Below are 24,971 nucleotides of genomic sequence, written 5' to 3'. Positions count from 1 at the left end.
TCACCACTTCGCTCTATACTGACATGAGAAGCACAATGGCTGACTGAAGACTTCCGCTGGCTTCAGTTAGCAAAGGGGCTCAAAGAAGGCATGCCTTAACCATGTATTTCTAGATCAATGGCCAGATGAGGTTTTCAAGTTCTAGAAATGGCACTATAATCTTCTGAAGCGAGAATTCTGAGAAACTTAGTAACTCAAATGCTGGCTCTTGCCAGTCAGACCGCTAATGAAGTTAATGCAGTGTCTGTGAAGCTTCCAGAATTCTGGATCAAATCTCCAGAAGTGTGGTTCATGAGGGTTGAAGCCCAGTTTGGCACCAAAGGTATCACTCAAGACCGAACAAAATATGACTGTTGTCAGTACACTCGACATCAACACTGCAGATGAAGTGCAATCCATTCTCATTAATCCACCAGCCATGAACAAACATGACACTTTAAAAAGTGCTTTCATCAAGACCTTTGGAAAATCCCAGGCCCAGAAAGATGCTGAATTACTCAGTCTTAATGGACGGAGTGATAAACGACCTACTGCCCTTGTGCGCAAGACCAATGCACTCAATGACCCACAGACACTGAAGAGTGCACTGTTCCTATCAAACCTTCCTGCAGACATTCGAGGCATCCTCGCTGGACATAACATTGCTGACATAGAAGAGCTTGCCGAAGCTGCAGACCGTATTTGGGAAACACACTAGACGAAATAACGCCGTTTAAATCCTGTTTTTTTGTGTTTTATTATATCTTGATTATTATTTTATTTCGGCGGTAAATCGATTATTCTTTTATTTCAGCGGTAGTGAGATGTTGCCATCACTTCAAGCCCACCGCAACATATGGTAGAACTCTAGATCTGCACTGACGAACTACAATGGGCTGAAACACAGTGAAAGAAAGGATCGATTAATTTTTTTCTTTTATGTTCATTCCAGTTAATTCAGTGTCCACTTTAGAATATCCACATGCAGTAAACACATTGATGGTGTAGCTAGTATCACTATGTGTTCTGTCCAGAATTTGTATTTCTTTCCTTTCAATTGTGAACAAGAAAAAGGAGGTCGTATTCTTCGAACACAACCTACCTTCTAGTAGGCCTAACTAAGTGGGAAGCAATTTTTAGAATTTTCGGATTTCGGAATGTATATCAACGAAATAAGCCATTAATGATTTGGAAATATGGCTTAATTCGGCAACTTACAACCTGTTATTGGTATGACAGTGAAGATTTTTTTCAAACTATGTTTAAGCCAAATTTGGTATTGGCAGACAGAGTATTTCCAGAAAAAATGGCAATGTTAAAGTTTACCACAGGCACACACACAACTGAACACTGGGTTAAAACGTAGACCCACTTGTCAAAAATGGCTTCACTGATTAGTGGTACATGCCAGAAAACTTGGAGTGAGACAAGCTGTTTGAAGAATGACTTCACTGATTTGTGGTACATGCCAGAAAACTTGGAGTGAGACAAGCTGTTTGAAGAATGACTTCACTGATTTGTGGTACATGCCAGAAAACTTGGAGACAAGCTGTTTGAAGAAGGGCTCCACTGATTTGAAACTACAGTGTTTTTATTTGTTTGATTATCTTCTTTGTTCATTTATTTTGGGGGGGTATTTTGGATTGCAATATGGATGTTTGTCTTTTTTTGTTCATTTATTCTGGCTTGTGATGTGGATTTTGTTTGTTGAAAATTTCCAACTCGTTGTCATTGAAATAAAAACACAACCAAAATGCACTCCACTGACATGAAAACAAACAGTGAATGATTCATCTGGATACATGTTTTTACATCAGGACAGAACTGCTCCAGCTGATATGTCAATTCTGGATTTGGACAGAGTAGGTGGGGTGGGGGATGGTCAGTTTGCCTTTGGAGACAATTTCAATGGAAAATCAAGTTGTGCACAATGGAAAATCAACTATCTAAGGCTATACAATATAAGTGCAAACAACATGAATAATCCATGTATCCCGATCTATGGAACAATAATGTGATGAGATATGAATACACAGAAGGAACAGAAACATGGATCCCCATTCTCTGAAGATGAAAACTGAAAAGAAAGAAATTGGCTGCAAACCATTACCAACTGGCTGTACTGGACACAATATTTACTCCACAATGTCTTCAGAGCATCTAAATAGGACACACAAGACTCCCTAAAGGTTCCAAATTTGTTATAGCATTTTCTGGAACACTGACAATAACAATGGCTCTTGAAAATAAATAGCCAAATTCACAATCAAGCTGTAGGCATGGGTGTGTGTGTGTGTGTGTTGCACTTTAGGCCTCTTGTGTGTGCATGGTTCTGTGTGTGTGTGGTCTCGCATGAATGAAGCTGAATATTTCTTTTAATACATGGGCAGGTGCCCATTTTGATGAATGGTATGTTTTTACTTTCTTCATGTTTTTCACAGTGTTTACCATCATCATCATCAGTCTCATAATCCTGGGTGGGGTTGTGGAGGTACCACTGATGACTCTCTGACAATCTCCCACCATCTGTCTCGGTCAAGGACTGCTCTCTACGATTTGGCAAAACACAAGCCTGTCCACTCCCAGATGTTATCTTCCCATCTCTTCCTCTGTCAATCTCTTCGTCTTCCTCCTGGCACTGTGCCTTGCAGGATGGTTTTCGCCAGGCCTGATGTGCTCATCACATGTCCATACCGCATCTTTTCTTTACAGTACTAAGCAGGCTGTCATGTGCCCAGAAGGTTGCAGTTATTATGTTTCTGACCTCATTTGTGATGTGGTCTTTATATGAAATGTTCAGGATCCTACGGTAGGATCACATCTAAAGGGCATGTCAGCAGTGAGGGTCCAGGATTCACAGACGTACACAAAAATTGATATAAAAAGTGTACGCCAAAAATTAATTTTTGATGCCAGGAAGATGTTTTTGTCATACTATATGGTTTTCTGTTTTGTCAGCACTGCTGTTGACCACGCAATTTAGGCCAGAACTTCTGGTATCAATCCTTCTGAGACTGTTGCACCAACGTACTTAAAAACTGTTAACAGTTTCAGGTTTTTGGCCCTCCACTCTGATGTCCTTTTTGATTCCACTGGTACTGTTGGTCATAATTGCTGTTTTTTCAGCACTAATCTCCATGCCGCAGGCCTGCCATGTTTTGTCAAGGCTCTCGACAAGACTGGTCAGTTCCTCTTCATTGCCTGCTAGACCGTCAATGTCATCAGCAAACCAACTCTCTTCCCGTCTTGCCATTCCAGTATGGCATGAACACCCTGTTACCCAGTGTCACCTTGACATGCACCTCATTCATTTGCTATTCCATGTGGGGAAGTAACAGTAGCAGGGTAGCTGTAACACAAGGTAAACAAGTTGATTCAACTAAAAAAAAAAAACTATTTTATTTTCTTACCTCTAGTACTCTCAGTGACCACAAGCAAAGACTGACACACACACGGAACATCACCTTTCTACTGTCTGCTTTGGCACGTTCATACGCAGTGCAAGTTGTTCCACACAGAAAGTGATTTTTTCCTTCAAAATTATAACCAGCTTTAAGGTTCTCATTACTTATTTCTGTAGGAAAAATCATGGAATGTATTTGATCATTCCTGACACATGGCACAACCCTCAAAATGATTTCACACACACAACAGCTGGAACCCCCCGGTACCAGCATCATCCCTGCCATCACCAGTACTCCAGATCGGAATCACCCCCATCCTCACTGACAGAGCTGTCAGAGGAGGAGGCGGGGTGCTCATCGCCCACCAGAGGGCAGGAGGGGTCGGGTCGCTCCACATGCAGCTCAGACAGCTTCAGTCCCAGCTGCTGCAACAGCAGCTCCACCTGCAGGCAGAAGAGAGCGTTGGTGGGCAGTCCCAGCAGGGAGACCAGCGCCGACAGCACAGTGCTGTTCAACACCAGCTCCATGTACTCCTGATACACCTCCCTCTCCCTCAGCTCTTGGGGCTGAAAGTGCTGCTGGAAGGTGGAGACCGGCAGGATGCGCTGCAGGCAGTGAGTGCTGTCCACCAGACACTGCCGGAACACCCGCCGCGCACACAGCTGCTGCAAGGAGCATGTCACTCCCCCAAACAGCAGCGGCAACAGGCGGGTCCGGTGCTGACCCACATCCCACAGTTCAGGCAGCAAGCTGTCAATCAGCTGCAGTAGCTCCTCCTCTATTTCTGGCTGGCTGAAGTAACCTGCACAACAAGCACTCCCATGTCACACTTCAGGCTGTCAATCAGCTGCAGTAGCTCCTCCTCTATTTCTGGCTGGCTGAAGTAACCTGCACAACAACCACTCCCATGTCACACTTCAGGCTGTCAATCAGCTGCAGTAGGTCCTCCTCTATTTCTGGCTGGCTGAAGTAACCTGCACAACAAACACTCCCATGTCACACTTCAGGCTGTCAATCAACTGCAGTAGGTCCTCCTCTATTTCTGGCTGGCTGAAGTAACCTGCACAACAAGCACTCCCATGTCACACTTCAGGCTGTCAATCAGCTGCAGTAGCTCCTCCTCTATTTCTGGCTGGCTGAAGTAACCTGCACAACAAGCACTCCCATGTCACACTTCAAGCTGTCAATCAACTGCAGTAGGTCCTCCTCTATTTCTGGCTGGCTGAAGTAACCTGCACAACAAGCACTCCCATGTCACACTTCAAGCTGTCAATCAACTGCAGTAGCTCCTCCTCTATTTCTGGCTGGCTGAAGTAACCTGCACAACAAGCACTCCCATGTCACACTTCAGGCTGTCAATCAACTGCAGTAGGTCCTCCTCTATTTCTGGCTGGCTGAAGTAACCTGCACAACAAACACTCCCTTGACACTGTCCACAAATGTATTCTTGAGCAATCTCTCTCACAAAGCAAGGGTTATGGACAGCGAAACATATTCTGGCTAGCTAAAATAACCTGGACAGTCGCTTATTAGCACGTGGGTTGCACCAGTTTGCTGCATTTTGAAGTCATAAATGAAACAGAAAATTGGAAGATGATGGACTAAAAAGAAACTGATCATTTTTCTTCATACCAAGAAATACAAACGGCCTTAAAACTCCACAAAAATCAGCTCTTACAGTTTTACTGCATGCACAAGAAACATAATTGGTTTTAAAACTCCACAAGAATTAAGTTTAACAATTTTCATTCATACATGGGGAATACAAATGGTCTTAAAACATAACAAAAATAAAGTTTTACAATTTAACTTCATACACCGGCAATACAAAGGGTCTTAAAATATTAAATAAAATAAAGTTTTACAATTTTATTTCATACACAGGAAATATAAATGCTGTTAAAACATAACAAAAATACAGCTTAGCAATTTTACTTCATACACATGGAATGCAAAAGGACTTTCAATGAGAATGTATGACCACACACCTACCGGCATCAACAAGATGTCTGAAGGGCTGCATAGCTGTTGTCAGGCACTCATGGGGGTCTGTCCACATCATCTTCCTCTGCACCTGCCAGCCAGCAAAAACTGCCAGCAGTGGGGACACATCTCTGAAAGCACAAACTGCCAGCAGTGGGGACACATCTCTGAAAGCACAAACTGCCAGCAGTGGGGACACATCTCTGAAAGCACATACTGCCAGCAGTGGGGACATATCTCTGAAAGCACAAACTGCCAGCAGTGGGGACACATCTCTGAAAGCACAAACTGCCAGCAGTGGGGACACATTTCTGAAAGCACATACTGCCAGCAGTGGGGACACATTTCTGAAATCACAAACTGCCAGCAGTGTGGACATATCTCTGAAAGTAGTTGGGACACATTTCTGAAAGCACATACTGCCAGCAGTGGGGACACATCTCTGAAAGTAGTTGGGACACATTTCTGAAAGCACGAACTGCCAGCAGTGGGGACATATCTCTCAAAGTACAAACTGCCAGCAGTGGGGACACATTTCTGAAATCACAAACTGCCAGCAGTGTGGACATATCTCTGAAAGTAGTTGGGACACATTTCTGAAAGCACGAACTGCCAGCAGTGGGGACACATTTCTGAAAGTACAAACTGCCAGCAGTGGGTACACATCTCTCAAAGTACATACTGCCTGCAGTGGGGACACATTTCTGAAAGTACATACTGCCAGCAGTGGGGACACATTTCTGAAAGTACAAACTGCCAGCAGTGGGTACACATCTCTGAAAGTACATACTGCCAGCAGTGGGGACACATTTCTGAAAGTACAAACTGCCAGCAGTGGGTACACATCTCTGAAAGCACAAACTGCCAGCAATGGGGACATATTTCTGAAAGAACAAACTAAATCAGTGACTGAGTGAGTGAAACACATTCAAGGTGCTTTTCTTGTTAGAGTATTTTCCCTGCTCCCTCTTTTTTTTTTCCATGCAGTGTATTACATTTTGTTGACACCTTTACCAGACTAACAACAACCTGTGAAAAATATTTAACTCCTTGCTGACAAGTTCTTGGGTAAGTTTATCAGTAGAGTAATACTTAGCTCCAAGTAAAATTGTAATTGGAAACTTGCATCCAAAATTAACCCTTTCCCTATTAATAGCGAACTCTTTGTCCAAAATCAACCCTTTTCCATGTTAATAACAAACTATGTTAAACGTTAACCCTTTCCATGTTAATAGCAAACTCTGTAAAACATCAACTCTTTTCCATGTTAATAGCAAACTCTGTAAAACATCAACTCTTTTCCATGTTAATAGCAAACTCTCTGTAAAAAAATTAACTCTATTCCATGTTTATAACAAATTTTCTGTAAAAAATTAACCCCTTTCTATGTTCATAGCAAACTCTCAGTCAAAAATGAACTCTCTCCATGTTAATAGCAAACTCTCTGTAAAAAATTAACCCTTGTCAATGTTAATAGTAAACTGTCAAAATTTAACTCTATTCCATGTTTATAGCAAACTCTGTCAAAAGTGAACCCTTTTCATTACTATCAAAATTGAACCCTTTTCAATGTCAAAATTTAACCCTTTTCCCTGTCAAAACTTAACCCTTTTCCCTGTTAATAGCAAACTGTCAAAATCTAACCCTTTTCCATGTTAACAGCAAACTCTGTCAAAATTCAACACTTTTCCATGTTAACAGCCAAAGTTCTCTGTCAAATTTAACTCTATTTCATGTTGTGGCCCTTTGCCTAGCAGGCTTGACGTTCACGCTCTTGTTTTTGTCCAGTTTTATTGTTTTATCTTGTCATCCTTTTTACCTCATCGTTTACATCATGTTGTGGACTTTACTATGCCATACGTTTTATCGTGCTTTGTGGCTGTGTGCGTTTCCAACCACCACTTTCGTCCCAGTGCCCATTAAACCTTTGTTTCACCCACTCAATGCCATGTTCAGCACGTCATTTCAGTCTGTGTCAGCACTGGCCTGTTCATGATGGACAGTGTGTAACGACACTACACAAGATCAACTGTTGCTGGTCAGCCATGTTCTGCGTGTCATGTCAGTCTGTGTTGGCACTGGCCTATGCCAGATGGACAGTGTGTAACGACACTACATGAGATCAATTGTCAGTCAGCCATGTTCTGCGTGTCATGTCAGTCTGTGTTGGCACTGGCCTATGCCAGATGGACAGTGTGTAACGACACTACATGAGATCAATTGTCAGTCAGCCATGTTCTGCGTGTCATGTCAGTCTGTGTCGGCACTGGCCTGTGCCAGATGGACAGTGTGTAACGACACTACATGGGATCAATTGTTGTCAGTCAGCCATGTTCTGTGTGTCATGTCAGTCTGTGTCGGCACTGGCCTGTGCATGATGGACAGTGTGTAACGACACTATACAAGAACAACTGTTGTTGGTCAGCCATGTTCTGCGTGTCACGTCAGTCTGTGTCGGCACTGGCCTGTGCATGATGGACAGTGTGTAATGACACTACACAAGATAAACTGCTGTCGGTCAGCGCTGCTTCTCTGAACACTGCCCTCGCCACTTGTCTCAAGAATCTCAACACTGAGAATTTTAGACTGCCTCAACAATGATGTCAGCGAGGAGGGAGGAGAAAGCAGAAATGGACTGAAGTGATCTTCAGTGGGCCTACTCTCAGCATACACAGTACTTCTATTATGTGCTCTCTCTCCGATGACAAATGACACAAAACAGGCAACCCACAACGTTTCTAACTTGATCAAGATTGGCACAAGGTCTCTGATGCAAGAACTTTTAAAACATTTTTAAGTTATGTTTTTTTTACTGTCAATCAGTTAGAAACAAGATATGATGTTTGTGACCACATTATACAGGGCAGCTATGACCTAGTTTTTTTTTCTATGAAACAAAACTGATACTGTGGCTGTGACACTGTCTGTTTTTTGGGGTTTTTTTTTACCTTGTAGTGCCAAGGTCCTTTTCTGGCTATGCAGAGATGCCAACCTCCCAAGACAAACAAGAGGAACACCTACACGCCACAGACTCACCAACACAAGGATGACATTGACAGTGACATTATCTATTTCATTCATGACATAACTTTCTCTTTCTCTCTCTTTCTTAGTCTTTGCCTGTGTACTGAAATGAATTTCTGAAATTCAGAAAAATACTGAAACAGGCGGGGGAGATTTTGGGGACTGCGTTAGGAGATGTTCCTGGTGTGAGTAAGAGCAAAGCCTCCGTAAGGTGAAGACCTTGAAAAAGAACAGCACTCCAAAGTATGCCTAAAGGATGGGGTACAGGGGCAGGGCAATGTTGTAGGGAAACAGGGGGGCAATGTTGTAGGGAAACAGGGGGGCAATGTTGTAGGGAAACAGGGGGCAATGTCAATCTCTGCCTGCAACTGAATCGAAAATAGGTTTAAAAGACATTTGGAAGGCTCTCCTAAAATCAAAAATAGAAAAATTCATCTTAAAAAGTATTCTATAGGTGCATGGCAAATTACTGTATTGTATGTTGTATACATAAACAGAGAGAGAGTTTATGTGTGAATCACTGAATGCTTGTATATTGTTTTCAATTCAAGTATCTGTATGCGTGTGTGTGTGTGTGTGTGTGTGTGTGTGATGAGATGGTGGGGAGAAAGAATGTGAGTGTGTATGTAGGCCTATGTGCATGCAAAATTTAATGTATTGCTTTCAATACAATTCTGTGTGTGTGCATGTATGAGAGTGTGTGTGTCTGTGTGTTTGAGAGAGTGTGTGTGTGTGTGTGTGTCAGAGAGAGAGAAAGTGAGTGAGAGAGAGAGAGAAAGAGACAGAGTCTGTGAGTGTCTGTGCATCCAATGTGTATGTGTTTTCACTTCAACTTGACGAAGACAACGGCGATAGCAAAACTGACATCCGAATTAAAGGCAGAGGCCACATGTGCGTTTGAACAAAGCATAATATGTAATGGGGACGAATCTTTAGATCCCAGATCCAAATATAACTGCAACCATGTCCGTGTATTACTACAACATCGACTGATGAAAGTCCAGCTTTATACTTTTTGCTACAAAGTTTTCACCAGTGCTACAAAGTGATTATTGCAAAAAGTTACAGGTGCATAAGCAGGTGTGTGTATGCATGTGTGAGTGCGTCTGTTTATGTGAGCAATGGTAAATTGTGTGTGCACGTCTGTGCGTTTGTCTATGTTTGTCAATCTGTGTGTGTGTTGTCTGTCACAGTGTGTATGTGCGTGACAGTAAAAAATGTGCATGTGTGCGTGTGTGTGTGTGAGTGTGTGTGTCTGAGTGAGCTCATATGTGTGCATGCCAAGTGTGTGTGTGATGGAAAACAACGGCGATAGTGAAATGCACCGATGTCTGAATGAGCGACAGAGGGGGCATGCACGTTTGAACAAGCACATAAAGCAAGTGGTTTTTGGTGCTTCAGCTATAAAACCCTATCTAAATAGTTTCAGTTTCAGTAGCTCAAGGAGGCGTCACTGCGTTCGGACAAATCCATATATGCTACACCACATCTGCCCAGCAAATGCCTGACCAGCAGCGTAACCCAACGCGCTTAGTCAGGCCTTGAGAAAAAAAGAAAAAAAAGGTGAATCAATGATAGAAAAATACATGAAAAAATAAATAAATAAAAAATAACGAATGCTAACTGCAGCCATGGACTGTACTGCCATATCATCAACTGACGCTGCTGCAGCAACAAGGGGGGCAGAAAAAAAAGCACTGACGTCAAATGCTACGAAAAATTTATTCTCAGTGACAAACATGTGCGGTGCTTCTTCGTGTTTGTTGTTTGTACCACTCAGTGTGTGTGTGTGTGTGTGTGTGTGTGTGTGTTTGCATGTGGAGGAGGGATGCATGTGTGCATACATGCATGCATGTGTTTGTGAGTGTGTGTGTGTGTGTTGAGGTAGGATGAGTGTGTGCATGCATGTATGTGTGTGTGTGTGGGGGGGGGGGGTGGGGGGGGGGGGGGGGGGACATGTGTTAGATTTCACTGTCAGCATGATCGCTTTTTTTTTTTTTTTTCACTTGGGGCTTGACTCACAGAAAATATGGACAAACTGCAGTACAAGGCAAGTCTGTAATCATCCAATCCTCATCAACCATTTGCATTACTCCGCATTCCACTTTTTGGTGTCGGCTGGTGAGCCAAGCTACTCCGTATCGAACTGCAGCAATTTTTCTTCTTTTTTTTTTTTTTTTTTTTTGAGGCAGAAAATTAGAAATTGGAGCTTCTTGATAAAAAAAAAAATCTGACATCGGAGCAACAGCTTTAAAATCGGAGATGCTCCAATCAAATCAGAGCAACTGGCAACTCTGGTTATGCTATCCCCTCTTGATTCTTCATTTTCACACACACACAAAAATCCTCATTTGTTGACTTATCAACCATACTTACACCAACCTTTTTCGTTTTCGTGTTTGCCAAACTGAGCCTTTGACAGAAGGGTTGACCCCTGCCCGAAGCAGCTTGGCTGTTCCTTCCACATCGCCCCGCACCATGCAGTGGAACAGAGCTGTGCGGCCCATCTGGTTCTGGTGGTTGATCTGTGGACCACAAACCTACTCTGTTGTCATGTGTACAGATAACTGAAGTTCTGGTGGCTGATCTGTGGACCACAAACCTGTCTGTTGTCATGTGTACAGATAACTGAAGTTCTGGTGGTTGATCTGTAAACCAAAAACATGTCTGTTGTCATGTGTACAGATAACTGTGGTTCTGGTGGTTGATCTGTGGACCACAAACCTGTCTGTTGTCATGTGTACAGATAACTGTAGTTCTGGTGGCTGATCTGTGGACCACAAACCTGTCTGTTGTCATGTGTGCAGTTAACTGTAGTTCTGATAGTTGATCTGTAAACCAAAAACATGTCTGTTGTCATGTGTACAGATAACTGTAGTTCTGGTGGCTGATCTGTGGACCACAAACCTGTCTGTTGTCATGTGTACAGATAACTGAAGTTCTGGTGGTTGATCTGTAAACCAAAAACATGTCTGTTGTCATGTGTACAGATAACTGTAGTTCTGGTGGCTGATCTGTGGACCACAAACCTGTCTGTTGTCATGTGTACAGATAACTGAAGTTCTGGTGGTTGATCTGTGGACCACAAACCTGTCTGTTGTCATGTGTACAGATAACTGAAGTTCTGGTGGTTGATCTGTAAACCAAAAACATGTCTGTTGTCATGTGTACAGATAACTGTAGTTCTGGTGGCTGATCTGTGGACCACAAACCTGTCTGTTGTCATGTGTACAGATAACTGTAGTTCTGATAGTTGATCTGTAAACCACAAACATGTCTGTTGTCATCATGTGTGCAGTTAACTATAGTTCTGATAGTTGATCTGTGGACCACAAACATGTCTGTTGTCATCATGTGTACAGATAACTGTAGTTCTGATGGTTGATCTGTGGACCACAAACATGTCTGTTGTCATCATGTGTACAGTTAACTGTAGTTCTGGTGGTTGATCTGTGGACCACAAACATGTCTGTTGTCATGTGTACAGATAACTGTAGTTCTGGTGGTTGATCTGTGGACCACAAACCTGTCTGTTGTCATGTGTACAGTTAACTGTAGTTCTGATGGTTGATCTGTGGACCACAAACCTGTCTGTTGCCATGTGTACAGTTAACTGTAGTTCTGGTGGTTGATCTGTGGACCACAAACCTGTCTGTTGCCATGTGTACAGTTAACTGTAGTTCTGGTGGTTGATCTGTGGACCACAAACATGACTGAAACATCCTGTATTGTTATAATGTGTACTGTTAACCAAACAATTTAATCCATGAGAAAAGTGTGTAGTTAAGTGATATATCAGAAGTCTGTTCTGCTCCATGACATCTCAGCTGAACTGGCAACTTTGAGAAATACGTATAGTTGCGTGACATAATTGAGGCATTTCTGTTCCAAGACATCCTGGCAGTACTGTCATGTTATCTGAGAAATATGTATAGTTAAGTGACATATTTCAGGCATTTTCTGCTCCATGTTATCTCAGCAGTATTGCCATGCAGATGTAGGAAAGTTTACACACGCACAGGCACTTATTATTCTTACCCATATCAACACTTTATAAACAATGGCTACAAGCACAACAAAAAGTACAGCAGTTGTGCCAATGGAAGACTTGATTCTAACTCACATCAACATCCTTGAGGAGGATCAAGAAGTCCAGGAAGTGCAAACTGACAGAGGAAGGTGCACACAGACTGGAGGCAGAGTCTTCGCTGCAAGGAGACAAGTCCTCATTGCTGTCGTACATGCGTGCAGTGGCCATGTCACACACAGCCAGAAGAGGTGTGTTACCATGTGAGTCCTCTGCATTCAAGTCGGCACCGTTGTCACAAAGCAGTTTCACCAGACGGATGTCTTCACTGTACATGCATATATGGTGCAGGGCAGTCATGCGGTTCTCATCCACTATGTTGGGGTCTCCTCCATTACCTAAGGAAATCACATTCTTTTTTATTTTTCAAACAATTGTTGCATTAATCTTTTCTCACACACTTTCACGCAAACACACACAACAAGGCAATCGGTTATGGCACCAGAAGCATTGTACTGCTATTGTTTAAGCACCATGTGATATATGCACATATAAGCATGTGCATGCATGAAACATTACAAGAAGAGTCTGTGGCAATAACTTTTCACTTTTCCTCTTCTTACGCTTCCACCAATGTCTTCCACACCAAAACATTTGAAACTGACAGTAAGTAAAATTCAGAGTTCCTCAGGGATGCACTTGTACGCACATTCATGACTTCTCCATGTATCTGTGTGCATGTGAGTAGCATGTGAGGGGAAGAAAAGCACCACCCCAAACTCAGTGGCCACAAACCACATAAACCACATCATAATCCTGTTTCTCCCTTTTCCCAACCCCAAACTCAGTGGCCACAAACCACATAATCCTATCTCTCCCTTTTCCCAACCCCAAACTCAGTGGCCACAAACCACATAATCCTATCTCTCCCTTTTCCCAACCCCAAACTCAGTGGCCACAAACCACATAATCCTATCTCTCCCTTTTCCCAACCCCAAACTCAATGGCTACAAACCACATAATCCTCTCTCCCTTTTCCCAACCCCAAACTCAATGGCCACAAACCACACCATAATCCTATCTCTCCCTTTTCCCAACCCCAAACTCAGTGGCCAAAAACCACATCATAATCCTGTCTTGTCTCCATTTTCCTAATTCACCCTCTACCTCCAGTCCTGAATGAGAGGAAGTAACTCCTCACTGAACTCACACACACCAACAAAAACAACAAAAGGCTTAATTTCTTTTGTTGTGAAAGACAGCTGAAAACGTCATAGTTTTACATACAATTACAAGTAAATTGGGAACACTTTCACTGTTAAGAATGATTTTTTTTTTTTCAAATCCAACATGTTCTGGAAAAAGTCTCAAGCTGTGTGTGCATCATAGATCATCAAAACTGACTCACTGATTGATCTGGTGTGTGTGTGTTTGTGTGTGTGTGTGTGTGTGTGTGTGTGTGTTGTGTGTGTGTGTGTTCATGTGGGTTTTTTTTTCATTCTCTAAACAATCAGCTACAAAGATACATCTTAATAACAGTTGCTCATGATTGAAGGCATGTCTAATCAATCATTCTCAGCTATTTTTGTCAACATTAAAAAATCATCAACTTTACATAGCTCCAACCCACTTGCTTCAAACTTCAAAATGGTGGCAGTGGAAGGAAGTAACTAAGGTACTTCCACTCTAAGTGCAGTAGGGGAATGCTAAAGGCGAAAGTAAAGGTAAACGAAAACTCTTGAGCGATTCAGAGATTGAATAGTGCACTTCCGGAGGCTATATTGAGCGATTCAGGGGGCATAAGATTTGAAAAGTTTTTGGTGTTTTGTAAAAACATGAAGATTTACCAGAAGCAGCACCTATGAACTGACGGAATGAAATAGAAACACCCCATTTGCACATGCCCCTTTCCAAATATCATTTCTTACTTTTTCCTTCAAAATAATCAAAGGGCCTGACTGGAGCATTGGGTCAATGTGTAGTGTTCTGTATATGGATCAATCTACACACTTTGACATTCCCCTAACACTGAACAGAATCTGAAACCTCCCTTTACCTTGTTCTCAGTGTCACACTCTAACAAAGCCACTTGTTTCTGTACTAACGGACACACTCAAATAACTATCGCACAAATTTAAGTGACATGCATAAACCCTAGAACATTCAGCAACAGTTTTACAAAACTGTTCCAATTCAAGCACGCCCTCCAAGTGCCCAGTGACAGACCTAAAGTCAGACGTTCAACAACAGTTTTGCAAAACCGTTCCAGTTCAGCCATCCCCCTCCAAGTGCCCAGTGACAGGCATAAACTAAAGTCAGACGTTCAGCAACAGTTTTGCTAAACCATTCCAGTTCAGCCACCCCCCTCCAAGTGCCCAGTGACAGGCATAAACTAAAGTCAGACGTTCAGCAACAGTTTTGCTAAACCATTCCAGTTCAGGCATCCCCCTCCAAGTGCCCAGTGACAGGCATAAACTAAAGTCAGACGTTCAGCAACAGTTTTGCTAAACCATTCCAGTTCAGCCACCCCCCTCCAAGTGCCCAGTGACAGACCTAAAATCAGACATTCAGCAACAAGTTTTACAAAACTGTTCCAGTTCAGGCATCCCCCTCCAAGTGCCCAGTGACAGGCATAAAATTAAGTCAGACGTTCAGCAACAGTTTTGCTAAAACCGTTCCAGTTCAGGCATCCCCCTCCAAGTGCCCAGTGACAGGCATAAACTTAAGTCAGACGTTCAGCAACAGTTTTACAAAACTGTTCCAGTTCAGGCATCCCCCTCCAAGTGCCCAGTGACAGGCATAAAATTAAGTCAGACGTTCAGCAACAGTTTTACAAAACTGTTCCAGTTCAGGCACCCTGCTCCACGTGTTCAGATTCCCACCACCACCACCCCCACCCCAGGCCCAGGATACTGATATCATTACCATGACAATGCTTTGCCTCTAACTTTATAGCTTTCACCTTTTGTAAACATTTCTGTGAATTTTGAAATAGAGAGTGAATAAAACCAAAACAAAGACCACTTACTCAAGACAATGAAGATGAGATCCAGAATATTTTCCAGAATGTCTTCCACAGTCTGGAGGTATTCTTTGTTCAGCCCCACAACAACATCAGCAGCTGAGCCCCAATTGCCAAGGCTTTCACTGTAAATAACCATGTTTGTGCTTGGCATAAGTCAATGCAACATTAACAAATAAACATCTTCAACCAGTTAAGTTTCAGAGAATGTTGTATGAAAATTTGAACAAGAAAAAATGAAGTGCTCTCCCCTTGCCAGGGAATTTTGAGGTAATAAAAAAAAAAAGTACAAAAATTATCAGAGATGCAGAAAGGAAGTAAGTATTTTTGTGAAGGAAAATGGATGTGGATTCTGAATATGGGTTTTTCCCCCCCCACAATTAACTCAGCTGGTTCACATAAACATAATAGTGAGAAAATGGTAATCATTCTGATTCTGGCATGGAAGGAGTGTTTTTCTTCAGATAAGACAGTCACCTGTTGAATGAATTGTATTCAGCACCCATGAATTCTGCAGATTGTAGCTTCAAAAAAATCATTCTACTGTGCTATTACCTTTTTGTTTTGAGCATTTACGTCAATCTTCTCTTCTGGATTAAAAATCAATCATAGTATAACAACAATGGTGGCACTGATAATAAGTTTTCTTGGCAAATTTTTTGCTAAAAAATCCATTTTAAAATTAATACTTGCAGGGTGAAAAATAATACCAGATTATGGTAACTTGTAAGGACAGCAGGCTAGATTTCACAGACAAAATGTCAGATATTTAGTTGCATATTACACACTTGAGAATATGGGAATAGCGGCCATTCCGACGGGTGAGATCAACGTAGTAGTCTGTCAGCAGTTCCAAACAGGACTTGCCAGGACTCAAAAACTCTGAGCCGTAGAATGTCTGAAAAAGACAAAAATGTCAAAGTAAAGATGTTTACAGATAACGATTCACTCACTTTCATTCAATTCAGATAAATACATTATTCAAGGTACATTCAGACGCTAAAAATTCCAGATGTTTATTTTACCTTGATCCTTGTTATCACTCCCCCCCCTGTCTTAGAATCCTTTCAATTTAATTCAAGTTGGTTGTCAGTTATGTACTGTCATGCCATTTACTGACCCTATTACCTTTGTAACAAGTTGGTTGTCAGTTATGTACTGTCATGCCACTTACTGACCCAGTTACCTTTGTAACAAGTTGGTTGTCAGTTACGTGCTGTCATGCCACTTACTGACCCAATTACCTTTGTAACAAGTTGGTTGTCAGTTACGTGCTGTCATGCCACTTACTGACCCCATTACCTTTGTAACAAGTTGGTTGTCAGTTATGTACTGTCATGCCACTTACTGAACCCATTACCTTTGTAACAAGTTGGTTGTCAGTTACGTGCTATCATGCCACTTACTGACCCCGTTACCTTTGTCACAAGTTGGTTGTCAGTTACGTGCTGTCATGCCACTTACTGACCCAATTACCTTTGTAACAAGTTGGTTGTCAGTTATGTACTGTCATGCCACTTACTGAACCCATTACCTTTGTAACAAGTTGGTTGTCAGTTACGTGCTGTCATGCCACTTACTGACCCCGTTACCTTTGTAACAAGTTGGTTGTCAGTTATGTACTGTCATGCCATTTACTGACCCTATTACCTTTGTAACAAGTTGGTTGTCAGTTATGTACTGTCATGCCACTTACTGACCCCGTTACCTTTGTAACAAGTTGGTTGTCAGTTATGTGCTGTCATGCCACTTACTGACCCAATTACCTTTGTAACAAGTTGGTTGTCAGTTACGTGCTGTCATGCCACTTACTGACCCCATTACCTTTGTAACAAGTTGGTTGTCAGTTATGTACTGTCATGCCACTTACTGAACCCATTACCTTTGTAACAAGTTGGTTGTCAGTTACGTGCTGTCATGCCACTTACTGACCCCATTACCTTTGTAACAAGTTGGTTGTCAGTTACGTGCTGTCATGTCACTTACTGACCCCATTACCTTTGTAACAAGTTGGTTGTCAGTTACGTGCTGGCATGCCACTTACTGACCCCATTACCTTTGTAACAAGTTGGTTGTCAGTTATGTCCTGTCATGCCACTTACTGAACCCATTACCTTTGTAACAAGTTGGTTGTCAGTTACGTGCTGTCATGCCACTTACTGACCCCGTTACCTTTGTCACAAGTTGGTTGTCAGTTACGTGCTGTCATGCCACTTACTGACCCCATTACCTTTGTAACAAGTTGGTTGTCAGTGATGTACTGTCATGCCACTTACTGAACCCATTACCTTTGTAACAAGTTGGTTGTCAGTTACGTGCTGTCATGCCACTTACTGACCCCATTACCTTTGTAACAAGTTGGTTGTCAGTTACGTGCTGTCATGCCACTTACTGACCCCATTACCTTTGTAACAAGTTGGTTGTCAGTTACGTGCTGTCATGCCACTTGCTGACAATTTCTGCACTTTTTATGCACAAAGGTTTTGTTTGTTTGAAATTTCATTTATGAAGAACTCACTTGATCAAGTATGCATGTATTTATCTGCTGCACTGTCTTGCATTGTGTCCTTCTATTCTGCATTTCGCTGGCTTATCCTCGTGAAAATAAAGTAAGGCATGTTCAACATGTCTGGAAAAGTTGCTTTTTTCCAATTTCTACAAAAAAAGAAGAAAAAAGCCAGAGACAATTGTTTCCTGGTAAGTGCTGAGAAAGCAGTCATGATCAGAAGGGGAATAGTTAACTATCCCACTCACAGAATGACAGGCCCGGGTTTTCTATCCCTTGCGATGCCAACTGAAGAGAAAGACCTCTATTTCAACACATGAAACATATAGCTCCCAAAGACTGCTAATGTTATGGAACTCTGCTGACATCTCGTGTGTCAAAAACAAATCTCAGTATGTTAAAACTGAAAGGGAAGGAGAATTCTTTAGCCGTTTCTGAGTCAAGACACTGGAAGCTTCATCACTTCTTGATCTCAGCTCGCTGACAGAATCTGACATCAAACTGACAGCCAGCAAGAAATATTGCCACAGACTCTGTACAAGAGTGGATTGTTTAACTTATAAAATATCATACAAAATCCACCAACAATCAGAGTCAAAACAGACTGTCCTGATCCCAATTTGTACATACCACAGGCACACGATGATTGATATTAGCTCCTCGCTCAATCAGCAAACGTGCAAGATACAGATTGCGCGCTGTGACTCGTTCAGCATCTTGATCAACACCACAGAGACAAATGTTGAGAGGGATGCGCTGATAGCAGCCTGAAACAAAAACAAAACAAACAAAAAAATAATGAAACAAATTATTCAGCATTAAGCGTGAATGTAAGGAAGAGGCAAGTATGATTATGGCATATCTCCAAAGGTTCTAACAAGAATTTGTGGGACATGCATGTTCATCAGAATAACTTATTTTGTTTTATGAATATGAAACAAAAGCTGTTTATCAAAGGGCTGAGTAAAAAAAAGTGTGACAGTTCTGCACACTTTCCCGATTAACTGATTAAGCTGAACAAAGAAATCACACACATTTAAGAAACATGATACCAAATAAATTGACTGGAAAGCAAAAGGTGGGCAGCAATGAGAAGAGGCATGTAGCATTACAATACATGAATGTATAAATAGCTTATTAAAAAAACAATCACTGACAGAATCAATCTGAAGACCTTGCAAAGACTGCAGAAAGTAACTGTTTCTTGTTCTTTCCAAGTCTGCTTCTCAGTTTATTCATGCATGGAATGGTGCATTGTGTCATTTGTAAAAAGTACTTTTTTTTATCAGATCATTTCAATTTCCATACTAGTTAAGTAGTATTCATTAACAGCAAAATGGTGATTTTGTAAATAAAACAATGATTTTGTAAACTCCAGAACAGATTGAAATATGCTGGTGAAGAGTTGTACTTGCCTTCATCCAAATAGGAAGGATTCATACAATCCAGAATCAGTCTCTCAGCACTGGCAAAGTTTCCATTCTCCAGGGCTCGAGTCAGAGGTGTGTCATTGATTCCAAACTCAACATGAAACACATGGGCCATCTTTTTTCCTTTTGTAATTTGCTGTAATTCAACTCACTCTGAAACAAACCAGTATTGTAATGCTTTGCTTTATTGTGAAAATTGTAAAAGATGTGGGATCAAGGGGTATGGATAATATCTTAACAGTTGATGTTATCACTGAATCATGAAAAATGGCAGGGCAGCATTCAATCCTTCATTATATCATTTTGAAGCAGAATCTTGCACCCTCTATGGACTGGTCAAATCCCGACAGATCAACAGCGCTGGCAGAATTTAAGTAAATGTGTAAACATTGGTTCACTGCAAACACAGTGCATACAGAATGACAGTTTAGCTATATATTTCTTTGGTCTGGAAATGAAGGCATTCGCATCTCTAATATGTGGGTACTCCAGACCAGTGGAAGAAGCTGAAGAATACCTGGCACAGATTTGCAGATACTTAACCATGGGACAATTTCAGAATTCATCGCTTTGAATTCCAGCAATAACGTCAAGAAGACAATGAAAGTGTTGATGACTTTGTTACTAAATGTAAAATAAAAGTGTGCAAATGTTAGTTTTCTGAAACTTCTCACAATGAAAGGCTGATCAAGAAATTCATTTCTGGTATCAAATATCCAGAAGTACAGTAAGAACCTTTGCAGAAAGATGACTCAGGGACACTCAAACAAACAATTGACATAGCACGTATACATGAAGCTAGAGCCACACACATGCAGAAAATGAATGCACTTGGCAAAACAACTACAGTAGATTATATAGCTTGACAACATACAAAGAAAGTGTGGTAACTGTGATACAATACATGCACCAAAACAATGCCCTGCATTTAATACTAGATGCAAAAAGTGTGGCAAAATGAACCAGTGGCAAAAATACTGTCACTCAGACACTATGGCAAACATAAGGCCCAACAAAATTTATCTCAAACAGATGGAGAATACAAACCTAGGAATATGGGGCAATGTTCTCACACATCTCACCGTCATTATGATGTCACTGACCAGACAGATATGGATGATGACAACATCACTGAGGAAATGGACAAAATGCATTGGTATCCAAGCATGGCAGAATAAACAACCAAGGCCGTTACCTCTATGTTCTTCGACTTTGTTGCACAATCATCGGCAGCATGCATTTGAACGCAACATAACAGATCTACAATACATACAACAGAAAACATTTCACCATCTCCATCGAAATATTGGTGTTGGTTGCATTTCTAAGCCAAAGAAGACCTCTACTGTTAGCATACATCTCATTCTTGGTTAGACCAGTATAAGACTGTCAGATCTGGCTCAAAGTCAGAATCACAGTCATCCTCTCACTGGGAAACAAATTTCTATTAAGCTGTGGATGGATGCTAGTCAAAATGAAGAGGTCTTGCAATGTGGATAACAGCGCATAGTTTGGAAGCTGCTGATTCTTCAAACTCAGTATGGAAAAGTACAGGCCACACACACACCGCTATTGAGGTTGATGATGCCACAGTTCAGTTTTATAAATCAGCAAGGAACCTTGGAGTTGGAGTCATGCTTGACTTAAACTTCAGTTTGCATGCTCAGGTTGTCAATCTGATATACACAGTCAATTGTGAACTTCATTGAAATAACTCTATCTGTCAGTACCTATCTGTTTACTACAAACACTTTTATTTCTGCTTTTGTGCTGTCACAAATCAACTACTGGAATTCTCTTTTCACAGGCTGTCCACAAAATCTACCTCACCACTGAATTGAGAATTGAATATAAAATTGCATGTCTCTGCTATTCTGTTTTCCACTCCATAGAACCTACCAGTCTTTCTAACCTTATCAGTCCTTACACTCCCTCAAGAACTCTCCGCTCTTTCAATGGCTGTTAATTGTTATCTTAACTTCCTTGTGTCAATATAAGAACCTATGGTGAATGGTCTTTCCTTTTTGCTGCTCCTCTTAACTGGAACAACCTTCCACATAAGATTCCTGCATCTGATTCTATCTCTGCCTTTTACTTGATCTTCACTGAATGCTCATCTTTTTAAAACATATATAAGCACACTCAGCTTCCTTCTTCTCCAACACCACATATGTCAATTCAATTTGGGTGCATGATGAATGAGAGAGGGAGGAGGGGGTGGGAGGGGGTTTGAGAAAGTGTGGTCATCAATGATTCATGTAATTTGCAACTTGTTCTTTTATGTAAAGTGCTGGCCCTGATCTCTTATTGGGGTCTAATAGTAATACTAATACTGTAACTGATATAAATGTACATTATTATTATCATCATTATTATTAACACAAATGCATTAAGAATGATGAAGAAACTAAAACATTTATATGTAAACATTAGTCTGTTCAACATTAATGGTATGAAATAATAAGATAATGATAATATTACAACAACAGTAACACTGACTCATCAATGATACATATTTCTTGATTTTTCAAGCATTGCGCACTCAATGTTGAAAAATGCACCAGACATATGCGGGGACTCTCTTTTTCTTCCCCACTTCAAGCGGGCAAAAGGCCTTGTCAGGCCTGCACGCCTTGATATTGATATGATGATATGATACTGTATCCATCGCCAATTTTGGGGTTCTTCGGGCAAATCCGTATCATAAAACAGAAACATGATATCGGAGAAAGTGCCTGGTTAATTAAATTTGAACTGTATTTAAAAATATATGTTATCACAACAACAACAACAACAAAAACACACAAAACCCGCGTGATTTACCATGCACACTGAATCGCTGATGTATCATGTAGTATCCTCAACCCTATGTAAAAAGATCGATTATTTTGATTGAAACGATCGATGATTCGCCAAAACTAAATGTGACAAATACAAATCTATGAAGAAAATGTACCTTTTCCTTAGCCAAGATTATTCATGACATATTCACAGTCACAGCTGATTAATCTTTGGACACCCAACTACGGTAACAAATCTGGAACCCCTCTGTGGTCAAAACGCGAGCCTTTCTGCGCGATATCTGCGGCTCGTCTGCAACAAAAGTTGTCTTTCCATAAAACGTCTTTATGCCGAGATGTACCTAGAATCATTTCGTTATCTATGTATCTATCTCACCAATTCAAATCTGTTTTCGGAGATGGGGAGGCCTAATCATCCGAAGAGTTCCAGCCAAAGTGCAACCTGGATGAAAAAGCCTACCCAGAGCTGAATGCCATTAGTATCACTGCCAGGAGGGAGTCAGACGCCTGCTGATGAACCTGGACCCTCCGGCACTGACAAAGCCCGGCCAGTGGACCAGACGGCATTGGGACCCGCATACTGAAGGAACTTGCAGATGAAATAGCCCCCTTACTCACCATCGTCTTCAGGTCATCTGTCGTCTCTGGACAGATTCCGTCTGACTGGAAGGACGCTCACGTCTCACCTGTGATTTCAGTCAAGAATTTTTACTGAAGGGGAAGTATTACTGACAATCCTGCCAACAAAAGTATAGGCCTGTCTCCCTTACTTGCATTTCACGCAGACTCCTCGAGCGCATCATTGTGAGCTCTGTGATGGACTATCTCGAGAGAAATAACATCCGAGTCCTTTTTGCGCTGGCACTGGAAAAGCCGACTCCGTCTTGCCGCGAGACTCCGCAACTCCTGGAGCTCATCCTCAGCGACTGAATTGGTGGACAGCATCGGATGGGAGCAGACAAACAGATATCCTTGTCATGGATTTTGCCAAGGCGTTTTATAAGGTCAATCATTGACTTCTCCTGCACAAACTCCACCGATATGACAATGATGAGCCGGACGAAGTCAACTGCTGGATTGCAAACTTTTTCTCACTATACAGACGCCAGGCAGTCGTACAGTAGTAAAGGGAGCACGATCAGAATTCTCTTGGGTAAAATCCGGTGTCCCCCAGAGATCAGTGTTTGGGCCTTGCCTCTTCCTCGCTTACATAAAGTCAACAACATCAGACTCATCCCAGCCGGCACCATGAAGACGAGGACACACTCAGCAGCACGGTCTCAGTGTACTACAATCCACCGGGCTGCCGCACGGCACTGAACTTACCGGAGAAACTCAGTCAGCCGGTTCTTCCCGCAGACCATCAAGGACTGGAACACACTACCTGAGGAAGCAGTCTCTGTCCCCGGCCTCGATCCCTGGACATGTTCCAGTTTTCCATTAGAACAATCTAAACTTTTTATATATTTTTCCGCATTTTTATTTACTTATTCATCTGTCATTGTTATCACTATAATCATTATTACTATTATCATCATTATTATTATCAGTATTGTTCAGTTATTCTTGTTTATGCTTAGGGTCGGTTCCTGCTGATTCAGCATCATGTTGGTCCCGCTGAACGGGTCTCAGTGACTGGCAGGGTCAACTGAGTCAGTGTACGAGTTTCAGTTGAACTGAATTTCAATTACTAATTTTATTCATCAATTTAAAAAATTTTTTTTATTAACCATTCGACCATTGGACCTCGACCATAACAGTATCGCGAAATCAACCTGATGGTTGTGGATATTCATAACTCAAGTTATGGAAGAAGAAGAAGAAGAAGATCTCTCTCGATCTCTCTCTCTCTCTCCGATCTCTCAGTGTCTCTCTCTCGGCTGCCGTATACTACTGAGTATACTTGAAATTAACTTCAACTTGAAAAATCAGTGTGTGGGCCAGCTGGCGTTTACACAGTCCATCAGTATAACTTACTACTGGTACAGTGTGGCATGCGTGGGTAGCAGATTGCCTTCATACCAGTAAAGACATATACTGGATCATATACTATAGACAGTTTAGGGCTGCCCTCTCCGGCCAAAAATGGTCACGGGTTGAGTCTGCTCTTGAAACTGTTAACTGATGGGGCTGTGACCATCAGGCAGCGGGCTATTCCAGACCGTGATGTTCACAACTCTCTGGGAGAAGTAGCGGCTGCGTACTTTGACCGGAGCGTGCATCGCCCTTTGGCCAGCTTCAGGGAGTGACCCCTGATGTCCCGACTGGTGCTTTGCTCGAGGCGAGGTCTGTTTGCATCATACAAGCCATGTAAATACTTGTAAATATCAATCATGTCACCTCGCTTCCTTCGGTGCTCCAGGCTTGGCAGTAGTTGCAGGTAGGCCAGTCTTTCATTATGTCTCCGGCAAGTGATGGGGCTGCCATGCCGAATGTCCATACTCAGGAACAGGTCGCACACTGCAGCTTTCAGTGTTCAGCTGAACTGATGAAAAGCTCTCGGGGCTTACCGGGAAATCGAACGTGCGTCGAATCATTCCCACCACTTGATGTTTGCCTTTTTTGTTGTTTTCCCGACGTGTTCCTTGAACTGAGCAGATCGACGTCACCACTACGAGGTCCTTGTCGACATAGACGCCTCGGTCTTTTTCTACTCAGTGTACTCTCTTGTAGCTGGACATTGTACTCTTCCCCATCCCTAGTCCATTTCACTGTGTAGTACACTGCTTCAGAGTTCTTGGTCCCTGGTTTCAGGACATGGCATTTATCTGGATGGAAACGCAGAAGCCATTTGT

At 41.9% G+C, this 24,971-nt stretch overlaps 1 protein-coding gene across 1 annotated transcript; it reads right to left on the bottom strand.

Moving 5' to 3' along the window:
• Positions 1-147: 147 nt before the first annotated feature.
• LOC143283073 (uncharacterized) lies at positions 148-22,466 on the bottom strand. The gene is made up of 9 exons (XM_076589108.1): positions 22,332-22,466; positions 19,361-19,528; positions 18,576-18,712; positions 16,228-16,337; positions 15,446-15,564; positions 12,514-12,815; positions 10,773-10,915; positions 5,376-5,497; positions 148-4,185 (listed from the first exon to the last, which is right to left on the bottom strand). The coding sequence occupies exons 2-9, from the start codon at positions 19,488-19,490 to the stop codon at positions 3,668-3,670; spliced, it is 1,581 nt and encodes a 526-aa protein (XP_076445223.1). The 5' UTR covers positions 19,491-19,528; positions 22,332-22,466; the 3' UTR covers positions 148-3,667.
• Between the last annotated feature and the right edge of the window lie 2,505 nt (positions 22,467-24,971).

The sequence above is a fragment of the Babylonia areolata genome, chromosome 6, assembly GCF_041734735.1.
Source record: "Babylonia areolata isolate BAREFJ2019XMU chromosome 6, ASM4173473v1, whole genome shotgun sequence".
NCBI classification, from domain to species: domain Eukaryota; kingdom Metazoa; phylum Mollusca; class Gastropoda; order Neogastropoda; family Buccinidae; genus Babylonia; species Babylonia areolata.
Note: the sequence above shows the minus strand (reverse complement) of the source record. Positions and strands in the feature narration are given on the sequence as shown.